Source organism: Pyxicephalus adspersus, chromosome 9 (genome assembly GCF_032062135.1).
Source record: "Pyxicephalus adspersus chromosome 9, UCB_Pads_2.0, whole genome shotgun sequence".
Lineage (NCBI taxonomy): Eukaryota > Metazoa > Chordata > Amphibia > Anura > Pyxicephalidae > Pyxicephalus > Pyxicephalus adspersus.
This window is the reverse complement of record NC_092866.1, coordinates 47,556,257-47,570,646: the sequence shown is the minus strand read 5'-3', so window position 1 is coordinate 47,570,646 and position 14,390 is coordinate 47,556,257. Positions and strand designations below refer to the sequence as shown.

General features: G+C 36.3%; 1 protein-coding gene across 1 annotated transcript in view; it reads right to left on the bottom strand.

Annotated features, from left to right (window-relative positions):
* The window catches only part of ANO3 (anoctamin 3), a 245,710-nt gene that overhangs the window by 20,627 nt on the left and 210,693 nt on the right, over positions 1–14,390 (bottom strand). Inside the window, 3 exon segments of the mRNA XM_072421825.1 lie at positions 288–452; positions 1,146–1,286; positions 2,009–2,091. Coding sequence (XP_072277926.1) covers positions 288–452; positions 1,146–1,286; positions 2,009–2,091 — 389 coding nt within the window.

Here is a 14,390-nt window from a genome sequence, read left to right as displayed (position 1 = left end):
AAGACAGAGCTTGCAAGAGACTGATACAGGTACATAACCTAATTGTGCTTTAAGTACATTAAATGATGGAGTAATAAGGTTAATAATTTGTGTCTTTTATACTGCTCTGAAGCAGAGCTTTAATCAAGCTCCTGCTGATCATTTCTTCGCTTTACAGTCTTTGATTTAAGCAGAGATGTCAAATAAGAGCTGCAAACATTGAGTAATACCTATGAATAGGAACCTGCGAATGTTTCAGTTACATGGGGAAATGACAAGAACAATCTATAACAAGAACAGAAACTTACGACATTAAGGGACATTATGATCATGAAATTAATGCAGACACCAGTGCCAGATGTCGCAAATTGCCAGTACTTCTTGATAAAATGCCAGTTGAATGATGCAAATTGCTCCATGGCGACGAGTCGGTACACAACCACAGCGAAGACTGCTGTCAGCACCAGAGATATCTAAAAATGAACAAATAATACAGTAGGTGTCAGTACACAGTAGGAATGAGCCACATGGTACTCAACATTTTGATGACTTTTATTTCTATTTACAAAAATAAAATGAGGACTCAAGCCATTTTTTTAATTAAGTTAGAAAAGGTTAGAACTTTTTTTTGCAGAAAAAGGGTGATATATAATCATTTCCTATGTATGTCATGGGGTGGTGATAAATAAAATGAACAGTCTACAGAAGACTTTATTAGCATTTTGTAACATGAGGGAACCCCTGGTATAATTACTGAATCTAATGTATACAGTAAATTCACCTAAGAACCCTTAGCAACCTCTGGAGGAACCCTAGGGTTTCACGAAAGCTTGGTTGGGAAATGCTAATCTACAGTATTGATTCTTATGTTTTGACAATAAGAAACGTGTGTGTGAAATGACTATTCTAATGAAAAATCTGAGGCTTTGTTGTGTTCTAAAATATACTAAACGGATGTATTGTGGGACACTTAGTACTGAACAAGAAGGCTAAACAGAATTTATTCACTGTTTTATTTTGCTGTTTTTATTATGCGTAATGCTAAGTAGTCTTTGCCTGAGTTTGCAGGCCCGAATCTGTTAAGCCATTTGCAGGAGGGGAAACTAAAAACCCAACATGATATAAATACAGTTGACTGGAAGCTATGCTATATAATAAAATATTACCATCAAGAATATTCCGGACACAGACACCATGAGTCGGCTGAGTTTGTCGCTGAAGGGCTGGAAAGGCTCAGGCTTGCCAGTAATTGGATTGACTCGTTCCAGTTTGGAATACTTTGCTTCGAATTGTGGACGTAACTCTTCCTAAAAAGACATAGAACTATAAACCAAATGTGAAAATGAAATATCACACCTATCTATCTCTTTATAGACATGTACCCCATATACAGGTTATGATTTGTAGCTGATTTTTTGCTGATATATGCCTTGAAATACGTATCTTCCATTTATAATGCTGTTTCCTTTCCACCATCCTAAAATCAACCATATCATTTATAACGAATGTTTTGGGACAGACTTGTATTGCAGAGGAAGAAGGAGTATTTAACAAGATTGGTTACTGAGTACTGATCAACTAGTGCAGTTGATTTAACTTTAGTGTCTTTTGGTTTAACCTTCACCTTTGCCTTTGAACCTATATTTAGATATCCCACATATCTGCTATAATAGCAAAGTAGCAGTAATAATAAATGGAGGTTATTAGTAAAATGTTTATCGGACTGCATGTAATACATATGTGTCTTTGGCTTTATTTATGCTTTATGCTTCTTCGGAGTTCTGTCTAGCGTAGTTGCTAAACATGGCTTATGAGAACTAAAATATCTAAAATATTATAGAGTGTGAGCAATTGTGTTAGCATTATCCACCAGAAGCCGTTTCTGCACCTGTCTTTGAAAAATTGCAGTGTGGCAATCAAATAGCATGCAAGGATGTCTCCAAAGAACTAGTTGGGCCCAAGTCTACAAAAGGCAGAATTAATTTAAAAAGTCAAAGCCAGTATAAACAAATGCTGATTAAATATTTACCTCTTCATCTTCCCAGTCAATGAGATCCCAGTCTTAGGTTAGTACAGCTCTTCGTCTTTTCCAGAACTCAAGGAAGACAGTGGCTGAAAGACGGCCAAGTTGCATGTGGTTTAGTAGTTGACCTTTTATTTGGTTATTACCATATTGTGCACAAGTAATCTGAGCATATGAAACTTAATTAAATTTTGTTCTTATGACCTTTTCAACATGATGAACAATTATCAAATTAGTAAAATGTGACTAACAGGGCTTCACAATATGTTGGCGCTATATAAATACTGTATAATAATAATAACAAACCTAAAGACAAAAATGCACTATAAAGTAGTTTATCAGTCTTAGTTGTGATGGATGCATTTTTTGAGAACTGTATGCCTTTAGTTTATTTTGATAATCTTGTGAATAACATGTTTTCTTTCGATGGTGGGTACAGCCAACAGTGCCCCCCTGTGCAAAACTAAATTGGGCCCCTTTCCTGCTGAACTGATTAGGTGTCCCTGTTGGCTGAGCACACTTTGCACCTCTTTATGTCCATCCCGTTCCTATCATAGGGTAGAAAAGTTCACTTACTATCTATGTTTGACTACAAACATGACTTCCCACATGTTCCTCCATTGTAGTTTGTAGATGATAGATTGTAAGGAAGATCATGTTGTTTGTGATTTCAGTTTATTTTACTGGAAGTAACAAGGACACTGTATCTATTACAAGATCAACAGCAATGTTCTGTACTTCCTAAAAATGTTCCTACATAATGAGAACTAATAAAACCACCACATCTAAGGAGTGGTAGTGGTTAGTTCTTGGTTTTTAATATCCTTTCAATACCATTTTACAATCTGTACACGTCACACAAAAACAACAAAAAAGACTTTTTTTTATAATCATAAAATCTTAATATTACGTGGTCTTGGTAGGAAATCCTACAATAGGTGGACCCTGATCAAAATGTTAAAGGAAAATAAAGCCCACCCCTTGTATTTATCAATTTTTTTAAGGAGAGTTGTGCATGGTAGTGATAAGTTCTTGAGATTTGGTTATGAACATTCATATCATAGCTGTTCTCGCAACATCAGAAGTAGTGATAAAGCTCAGTTCTTTAGTCTCAGTCTGACGCGTTTCACCTTGTTTGTGCTTCTTCAGAGGATGGTTGTAAAAATGTTTGTAAAAATCTTTGATCCTGTTTGAATCATTTACAACATTTTGTTATAATATTTGAACTATTGTTACACTCTACCCTTTTATGGTATCTGTGTCAAAATTGTATGATTTTTATGTGATGCTAACAAGCATACACTCTAGCTTAAGCATATTTTTAATGAATGTAACCACCAAGCATTTTTATTATATCCAGGGGTCCAGACTGCGGTCAACAAGCAAATACCTAAAATTTCCCCAAGCACTGTAGAGTAATGTTCACCACAAATACTAAAATAACTAGTCTTTATTTCACAAGTCTCTTCTCCCACATAGTTATAAATATTATGTGAAGCATACTGAGCAATAATGTGGACAGCAGGCAATTATAATAGGTGAGGCCATTCATTAGGTAAAGGCAATTATTAGCTAACCATACAGGACAGCCCCACAGCTTGGACATAAATCCTTAGTAATGTTGGATTCTAATAATTTGCATGCAACATTTGAATATTTTTTTTTGTCCTTGTTTTGGCTTTGTAAGAAAAGGTACTATATAATCCATTTGGCAAGGACACCATTAGATGGGTATATTAGATTGGCCCCAGAGTGTGTCAGAACTTACTGGATAAAATACAATGCTTTATTAGCAAAGAAGTCCTTATTTTACTATATTGTCCAATACTTTCAAAAACTTGGACATTGAATGACAATAGTTAGAACACAGACGTTGCAACACTGCAGTCATGTTTGCCTCATCACAACTGTAGCATGATTAGGCTGTGCTTTGTGAGTGAGAATGTGTACACCAAAATGGAAACACAACACAAGCACTGGTGTTAATCCAGTCTGCAGCTTAAAACAGGGCTGTAAAGTTCAGCTGGAGCAGTATAAACAGGCACAATTGTAGGCTAAATGTTTATGTTAATTGGAGTGTTACAGGTAAAGTGATATTAACACGACTACAGATATTAAAACTGTAGTGCCTTGAGTTCAGTTTTAAACTTCAGAGCCAAGGAAACAGTTTGATCACACCATGTAATTGTCAGGGCCACTTTATATATGCATGCACACAGCACTGGACCCTATAGATGGGGAAGTATCCCTATTTTAAATTGGTAAATTTCTAACTAATGTATTGTTGTCTGTCTCACCAATGTGTTAATACATCTGGAGATGCTTTTGCTGATTGCCCACTTCCTCCTGTTACCAAGAACATTTCCCTGTAATTCAATGAGGGGGTGACCAATTACAGGGAAAGGATATTTGTCCCAGTCACTGGTACTGGAAGCCATGAAGTTTGGTCATTACTAAGGGATAAAAACCTGAAGATCTCTGGAGGACAGGAGGAGCTGCCATGGGCTTGTGAGAAAAAGGGGTCTTTGTGGCCTAGTCTGCTGATTGCCTGGGGAGTAGCCTGGCTTGGCCTAGTCAATGATAAGGGCCGGGGTTTGCCTGGGGGCCTGAGAAGGACTGGCCATCTACAAACCCATCAGACGATGCTAGAAGACAGGTTCTAGTAATTGATCTTGTATTTGACATTGTTAGGACTGAGTCTACATTGCAAGCTGAATTTCAAAGGCCTGCCATGAGTGCCAGGACAAGATATTCTTGGAGGTGGACCAGGGTTTAGTGGAGAGTAAAATGAAGGGGGATAACTCGCCAGAGACTTACCCAAAGATACTAAGTCCCCTGGATAGTGAGTTACAAAAAAAACTGAACATCCTGGACACCCCCACAACCCTTGCTCTCAATCTGTACAGTTTTTTAAACACCTAGACCAAATATATGTATACAGCTTGTGTGGTCTACCAGACAACAATACAGAAGTGTAAGGTTTAAAAAAACAGGATACCCTAATTTGTGTACCCGATTCTGGCACATAGCTTACAAATATATGTCTTTTCATATGGTCAGATAGCTTATTGTTACACTGTGATATCCTCTTTTTTTCAAGGAAATTGTAACTTTTATCTAAAGTGCCTGGGCAGCCAGTGACAAGTACTACTCCAGTTGTAGCCTCAGTGCTGGCATTTGCCGCAACTGCTTTCAAATAAGTCAAAGCAAACACTTTAGTAAGTGCCTACGTCATACCTTTTCAGATACTCTTATTGATCGAAAATTTCGGAAGTGATTAATACAAGTTATATGCTAAAGACAACTCATTAATGTACAGGTATTTGATGCTTACTAAAAAAATAACAGTTTACGATGTTATAAACCACAGATGGAATTATTTGGAATAAAAATAAGATGTATACCCTTTAGAGAAAGCCTTGGCTGTTATGCTGATGGATACAAATACACCTTACAAATAACACAGCTTTCAACTTTCCTCACATAGTTACACCCACATACCATAAATAGCTGATTTGAGAGATGAAAGTAACAACAGTTGTTGGCGATCCTACTTCATTCGTCATTAGTGACGTACATACACTAAGAAATCTGGATGTAAAGCATTTACAAGCAAACAAATCTGTAAAATAAGTGACCGGAATATATTACCTTAGTGTGATCTCTTCTCTGCAATAGACAGGAAAGTCTCCTACATTACCCAAAATGTTGTGTTTTTATTTTTCAGAAATATAATTATTTCTAATAGACAATTAAAAGAAAAGTTATGCACATAAATAAGTCACTAACCCATGACAAGTGTGAAAGGTAGTAAGTCCAACATTACTGGTCGATTTCCCCTTGCATTTTAGTGACTCATTCAGTAGTAAAGTAAAAAAATAAAAAGAGAAAAAAAGAGAATTACAGCTCTAAAGCTTGCTTCTTTAAAATCACAGTGAGCCAGCATATTGCTATCACAATTGTTTCCCTTTAAAGAGTCTCTGGAACAATTTCTACTGCTAAATAATAAAAGTTACATTCCAAAGTTTATATATATATATATATATATTTATTTATTTATACCTTTTGTGTATATATATATATATATATATATATATATGTTGCTATATAATATATACTCCTCCTTAAAAAGCCTTTTACCTATCTGTTCATTTCCCAGCATTTGTAGCTTGATACTTTCAGCAAGAAACCAGAGCACTCAGTTCTATTGTAGTGCAGCATGAAAGGGTAAGGAGAGAATGGAGCGAAGAGAGAGGAAGGTGACGTTGAAGAAGGAAACATCCTAAATGCATGAGATAGAGAATACAGGAGAGACTTCTATAGTGTAGACTTCTAATCGGGATTTACAGGATGGGTGAAAAGTCAATACCACTGAAAATTTTTTTTGAAATGCTGTTAAAAGCAGAGGAATGAATATTGAGTGACTCACTTGTGGAGTATATATTTCTCTTAGGGCCAACAAGTGAATGATTTCATTGAGTTTTCATAGAGTGGAATACTTGCCTGCATTATTCCGCCAATGGAGATGTATTGCTAGCAGTAGAGGTACCCATATGACATGGTTTTAGTCTAAACTTGTAAAGGATAAAAAGATTTCTAATGATAAAGATCTTGTTAGGGCTGCGCCCCCTGGCAGGTGACATGGGACTACTCAGGAATTAAAGTCTAAGTATCTCCTGGTTTTTACTAGAGCACCCCATGATGAGCTGGTAACCATAGTGGGCACTGGACTGGTTTGCTGCAGGGCCCTGGCTCTCTTTAACAGGGATGAATTGAACATATGGTTTTGGCAAAAGGACAGCCAGTGATCAGGTGCCAGATCAGGTAAGGTGGAATCACTGTAAGAAACATAAATGGCCAGCCAGGGTCAGGGCAGACAGAATCAAGGTCAAGATGGTCCAAGGTCAAGCTAGGCAGCATGTGAAAATCAAGGTTGAGATGGGTTGAGAGTCAGGGCAGATGGAAGACGAGGATCAGGGCAGAGGTCAGGAAGAAGGGTCAAACAGAAAGTAGGTGGATATATGTAAATGTATATTCCCCATGAAAATCCAATTGGCGAGCTTACCAAATGAACTAATGATAAATATGTCTGGCTGCCAGTGCTGACTATTGCCGTATGTCCACTCCCAAGGTAATACTTTATTCAAATGAGAAATGTCTCTTTCCAAGTAAGATCTTCCTTCAAGGCAACCTATTTTGTGGTTGTTGCTTTATAAAATCTACATCTATGTTATTACATTGCTGATTACCCAATACTACCATATCACCAAACCTCTGTCTGCATGCTCTGACACATTTTGCTCCAAAATAGAAACAATTACTGGCAGGAATCCAAGAGCAGAAGAATATAAGTACTTGCCTTGTGTGCCAGGGTCTAGCAACACCTTTTAGTTTACATTTTTGCATATTCAAAGTATGATTCCATTCTAGAAATTATATATATATATATATATATATATATATATATATATATATATATATTGTAAAGTTGCACTTTTCATTTAGAAACATTGTTACAAGATCGGATATGGTATTACTGTTTTCTACATCTCCACTGTGAAGATTCTATGAAAATTTTAGCCTAAAATTGTAAAGGTTTGGGTTAAACAATTTTATTTTGGATAACAATAATATTAATAATTTTGACATACTTTCGCATTTTTATAATTTGATTTGTTTGTCTTTTTTGTAAAAAACTATCTCATTATGGTTAGGATAACCACTGTCTTGAGCATGTTGGACTATTATTAGATGGATTTTCAATATATCAAGTTTAGTGGTATTACACAAGTCTTCTGGGAGACGTCAGTAGCTGTAATATTCACATGTAATTATAGATGTACAAATAAGGAACTGGGTGTGCTCGCAACTATCATTGTTTTGGTGAAGGTTACCAGCTAAAACAAGGCAAGGTTTGTATTAGACAAGGATGGTAATGTAGCTGAAAGGTATTAGCTACACGAGGAATACACTGCAAAAAGTGATTGGCAGAATTATTTTACAGTTGTTTGCACTCGGGTTATTGTGGATTTGTGTCGTTCGACTGAATAATAAGAATTCGAACACTATAAATGTTAGTTGAGTGACCTTTTTTGTCTTGTGGAAGAAAACACTACCTGGCCAAGAAAAACGTCTCCAAGTAGTGGTATGACCTGGGATTGCTTCAGTTGGTCTGGTCTAGGTTCAGCAACCTTATCTGTTCTAAAAACAAGTCAGAAGACTACCTGAACATACAGAATGACTGGGTCTTTCCATCAATTGATCATTTTTTCTAATCTGACATATTCTAAAATGACAGGATTTAGCAGGGTCATATTGTGAAAGAATGGTTCAGGGAGCATGATACATCATTTTCACACATGGATTGCCCACCACAGTGTCCAAACCTTAACCTCATTAGGAATCTCTAGAATGTGCCGAAGACGACTTTATGCAATGGTCCAACTTTCCTAGCATCAATACAAGATCTTGGCAAAAAAGTTAATTTAACCCTGGATAAAAAAACATTTTATCACATTTCATAAGCCTATCAAAACAATACATGGTGAATGAGTCCCTAAAAGCAGGGCAAAAAGATATTAAACTATGTGACTTTTTTTGGTCATGGAGTGTATTTTGCTGTATCCTTAGGACATATTTAAATTAGGATCTGTAGTTGTTTTGCCTATCCCAAACTTGGCAATAGGAAACATTAGATTTTTTCAATTTGAGTCAGCACTGAGGGTTCCACATCTTTTTATCAGATGAATCAATATTTTGGTTCAATCTAGTCCCATCATTATGCGTTCATGGGGATTGCCAGATCAGCTGTAAAAAAAAAAGGTTCTTTCGCACATCTGGGGTGAAGGAGGGTGGATAATTTAAAGTCTGCAAGGGTAGGCATAATAGATATATTCAGTCATTAAGAAAGTGCACTTGTCCTTTAACAGTTGGTATAAGGATAAAATGTTGCACAGATATTTCTGCGCGTGAAAATGGAAACAAAAAATGGCTTTCCACTTACAATACAGATATCTTTATATTATTTAAAGAGTATCCAAACCCAAGTTTTATTTTGTATAGAATGCTAGATGACTAGCCCCCAGCCGGGTGATTTTTAGCCTCCTTGGCACTGCCGAAGAGTTGGATTATTCCTTATCCAGATCTGAAAATCTTGCTTTGTATTTTATGAGAAATGATTTCATTACCTATACGGCTAGCACTTTTATGAGAACAGTATCAGTTTCTAATTCCATTACAAACACAGAGCTTTAGTTTCATTTCTCCTAACTATTGCTTATCTTTCTGCAGGGCTTCAAAGTTTAATCAAGATTGTATAATGGCTTTGGAATGACACAGCTCAGTGCTCTTGTAGAGTGCAGCACAAGTGGAAAGGAAACACTTCAGAGTAGATCCAGCATAACATATTATTGCATACAGAAGTTTTTTTTTCCAATGCGTTCTTGCATCAAAAAATGTTAACTCCTACCACAGGTAAAAAATCAGATATTTGTGCACCTTGTGGACTAACAATGACGTTTTCTATTTGCTCAAAACCCATCTCATAACTCCTTATTCTCCATACCCTATGTACTTTGGCCCAAAGTAACGCAAATGCTCTATTGTACTGTAAAATGCCCCCATTTTCCAGTACAATAGTGCATAGCTCAGCCATTTTTATACTAAAGTTTTACAAAAGATCAAATATCAGTATTTATTATGTGTACAAAACATAAAACAGAATCAGTATCTCACTTTAGCACACCTATTTCTTCATTATATCTTTGATCTTGTTATCCTTATAAAAGTCAAAGAACAAAAAGTAAGGAATCATTTGTTGTGCTATTCTTCCGTAACTTTAAACTGACATAATTGTTACATTATGTAAAGTGTCTGTGAAGAAGGGATGAAATGAATCCACCTCCATTCAGGATTTTATATCAATAAAGCTGGATAACCTTTTTCAAGAAAATGATATTGTTTCATAAGAAACCAAATTTATTCATAAAGAAAAAAAAACATGTGCCCTAGTTAAATAGGAAAAAAGACTTTTGTGAGCAATGCAATGCACATTTTGGTCCATCCTCAGCAGGTATAGGATGGTAAGAATAATGCTTTTTTCGGGATAATCTAACTCCAGAGTGTATACACAGGAGTAATTTTATCACTGGCTGCTCAAAGGCTAAAGAAGAAGGAATCTGGAAGTCAAGAGAAGATGGCAACTGAGTGACGAGCATAATCAGCACTGGAGAAGGGCAATCTATAAGGTGTGTCTACCATAATGTGAAGAATGCTATACACGGTGACACAATTCATCTTTAAAGCGGATCTCGAGAGTGGAACAACATTAAACTAAGGCTAAAAACTCCTGTTAAGCCATTTTTTTTGCAGTCTATGTCCTACTAGGGATTTTTTGTTTCATTCCTTGCCCTCAAGATACAATAGGAAGTGGGATAATCTCTCCAAAGATAGGTAGGTTGCCATCTTAGTTACCACTCAAACATTTGTCACCATTGGACTTCAACCTAAGTCTTGCTCCCATGACAGCTCTAAAATGTATGATTTCACGTTACTTTCTGTCTAGTTGAAAATGGTCAGCCAAAAGTAAATGGATGAATCTCCACTAGTGGGAACACAAACCACAAAAAATAGCCATTCTGCTTAAAATACAAACAAAAGGGTTTAGCTTTTCTATACACTTTAAATTACCATTCAACACATACACTAACTGATTGAAACTACAATGCAAAATTGATGTCATGCCACAATAGTATCCTGAGAATTTTGCTATTAAAGGTCTACTGGAGATTATCTGATATATAGGAGGGGGTAACCTGAGTTTCTACCACCAGGGGTGTTAGCATAATTCAGAAGCAAAGTTTTATTTTCACACCTCCCCAGTGCTATTTACAACACAATGGAAACAAAGATATTGACTAGCAACTGTAGGCTTCCAAAGAGATAGTTTTGACTGCTATATGCACGTCAAGTTTAAAATTGAAACCTTTTTTTTGAGGGTTGGACACTGCTAAGTGTAAAGCATAAATTATTCACTGATTTTCTGCATTGACATCGTAAAATAATTTATATAATACAAAATTATATATGTCCCCAAAGTGAGAAACCAGTTCTGTGCTATGGTTTGTATACATTTTAAATACTGATCCTATTTATTACAGTTACATGAATGTGCTGTGTACTTATGTACTTGTGTTCTTATGCTATGTGCCTTTGAACCATACCACTGCAGCAAGAAACAGCCAGAGTTTCCCCCATTTCCTGCCACAACCTCGCCACTTCTGAAAGTGTCTATTATTATATTATACCTGGTTGTGACTTACAGCATTTTTGAATAATGAGTTCTCGAGATGGGGAGGAATCACAAATAAAGAGCCTGGTTTGTGGAGAGTGGAGAACAAAGATTATCATGTGAAAACCTGGGTGATCCAGCAACTAGCAACGCATCTGGTACAAGTTTGAAAACAGTATTTTAAAGGAATCCAGGTTTGTTGGATTGATATGTTCACCTATGATGTCCTAGCAGTGGCTAGTCTTATAAATGATACAAACATTACAGATACAAATGTATAATTTGCAAGAGATACTTATAATAAAATGTCAAGAGGTTCTACTGTGAGGGGAATGTTCACAATGATTGCAGCTGTGGCTGCATACATTGAGAAGATTGTGAGATCCCTGGGACACTAGAGGTTAATTAATCCCTAGTGCCTGGGGATCGCAGAGGATTTCCAGAGCTGCATGATGGAAAATCCTCCTGTTCCACTCGACCTCGACCTCTCGGCGAAGCGGAAGGCCATTCTGGCTTACATTTTTGGTAGGCGAGTAAGGTCTGATTCTCTGAGATAGAACTTAATATTCTCACTCACTCATCCCTACTCATGACCCAGATGCCGGGGACAATGTAATATCAGCTACCATCTGCTGGCCACAAAATAGGATTGCTGTGGACCTGGAGTCGGTGGTAAAGATGGATGCTTTTAGGGAGGTAGTGTGACAGGTTTCAGGACATTTTTCCTGCTTATAAAAATAATAATAATAATTGTGTGCACTATAATCACAAAGTAATACTTGCCAAGTGTAAATGTACATTTTGTTCCACATTGAGCTCTATTTCAAATGGACATATAATCCTATGGAAGGGTTGTTTAAATTAATTGGTCTGGTGATGGGGTCTTTTTAAGCACCATCCCCAAAGCACCAACAGCACCATTCCTAAAAATGAGCAGAGAGCGACAACACATGCAATTCTGAAAAAGTCAAATCAGCAGCAGGACAAATATTACCAGAAGCTTGAAATGATCCACATTGAAATGCATGGACACCACTAAAGGAAAAAACAAATGCATATATACATATAGTTGCCCATTCCACAATGACTTTTTCCACAGTATTGTGCAAGCTATCCAGTTAATAACCTATACACTGCACTGAATAAAACATAACAAATACAAAGAATAAAATTATGTAAGAAAAACAAACAGAACTTTAAAAAATATTGTTCATATTTTTTTCATTTATGAAGACAACTGATTCATACTGAGTGAACTCCAATCACTTTACATACAGCATTGTCTGAATAAATTGGAAGGCTTTTTCTGTCTCAATCCATCCTTTACATCTGGCTGGAAAATTATACAAGCAGAACTCTACATTATGGATGGCAGACAAAAAAGTTTTTCAGTACAAAACAGAATAAAAGACTTTGTAATCAATATGGTAACTAGCAGGCTCCACGAGTTTCTGTCTATTCATTCCAGATAATATTAAAACAACCGGTCTTTCCAGTTGCATTTCAGCCTTTATCATGTAGCTGGGGGCTGTTTTGTATTATGCTACAGTGCCAACTCATCGATTTATATTTACCATTTATGTGAAAAGGTAAGTCAAAATAGTGTATATGATGTAGCTATTTAACAAATGGTTACACCTAAATGATATATTTTGGTTATGGGTGAAACCAGTGAATTATTCAAGTTATTGGTTGACGGACTTCATCTCCTAATAACTTGTGGTTGTATTTATTTTGTCATAGCTGGATGATTCTCACACCACATGTTGCATTATTTGTTTTTTTAAATCTGCCTTATGCCTGGTTGCTGTTGACCAAGAAAAAGGTCTGCTGGATGATAAATACTTACGTTTTTAGCAGCAAAGTTTCTATGTAAGGAAAATTTAAATTGTGTAAAACATTTTGGTTTTGGAATGCGATTAATAGGTTGCTGTGATTGTATAATGTATTCTCATCACAAATTCATGAAAAAGTAGAGGAAGGAACTGAGAAACGCATCAAGAATGGGAATATATGTGTGCACATATACGACACAAATGAATGAATGTTAATGTAAATGTTATGTATAATAAATTATGTTTTTATGTATATGGTTAAAGTTTTTTTAAAAAATTGTGGAACAAGAAAGTGTGCATTTAAATAAGTAATAATAATTTAAACCCACCAGGAAGAATGTGGCATTTTAGTAATGGAAGCAAGTGGGGAATCATGGGAGATCAGATTTAGAGATTATGCCTCCCCAAGCAAGGGTGATTTTGTGCACGTATTTGTCTGAATCTGTAATATATTTTTTTTGGTTAACCCTTTTTGGTGACCAACTATCCAACTATCAGTGATTAATCTGTTCTTATTTCCTCCATGATGATAAGCTGGAGATTGACCAACAAATTCTCAATATTTGGCAGCACTGTGGCTTTTGCAGTGTTGGGTACCAAGTTTTAATCTCTACTACCTGCATGGAGTTTGCAGGATCTCCCTGTGTCTGCGTGGATTCCCTCCCACATTTCAAAAACCTGCAGTTGAATTGGCTTCCTCCCAAAATTGACCTTAGACTTTATGGAAAACATATGACTATGGTAGGGACATTAGATTGTGAGCCCCTTTAAGGGACAGCTAGTGACATGACTATGGACATGGTAAAGCACTGCGTAATATGTTGGCGCAATATAAATACTGTGTAATAATCATAATTTAAAAAATTATTTTTCATACTTTGGTATAAACCTGTGATATCAGGGTAAAATGACAAGGTCTTTGTAAAGGAGCTCCCCTAAACCACTGATACTCCACGGCAATCTCTCACTATTCCTACCTCCATCTCACCCCAAAGCAGGGGTTTAGGAGTGGATGTCAGAAGCAAGAAGCATCGGGGGAGTGCTGGCAAGGTGGGTTTTATGTAGTTGTAATGTTAAGGCTCCCTTTGCAAATCATTTTGAGCTCCCTGAATAGGCCAACCTACAGCGTCTCATTATTCTTATTATTGTTATACAACTTGTCTTTTACAGTATGCACACTATAATAAAAACAATAAAAAATAAATATGCTATAGTTTTCATTATGGTCCATACTTAAAAATGTAACTAACAAAAACACACAATA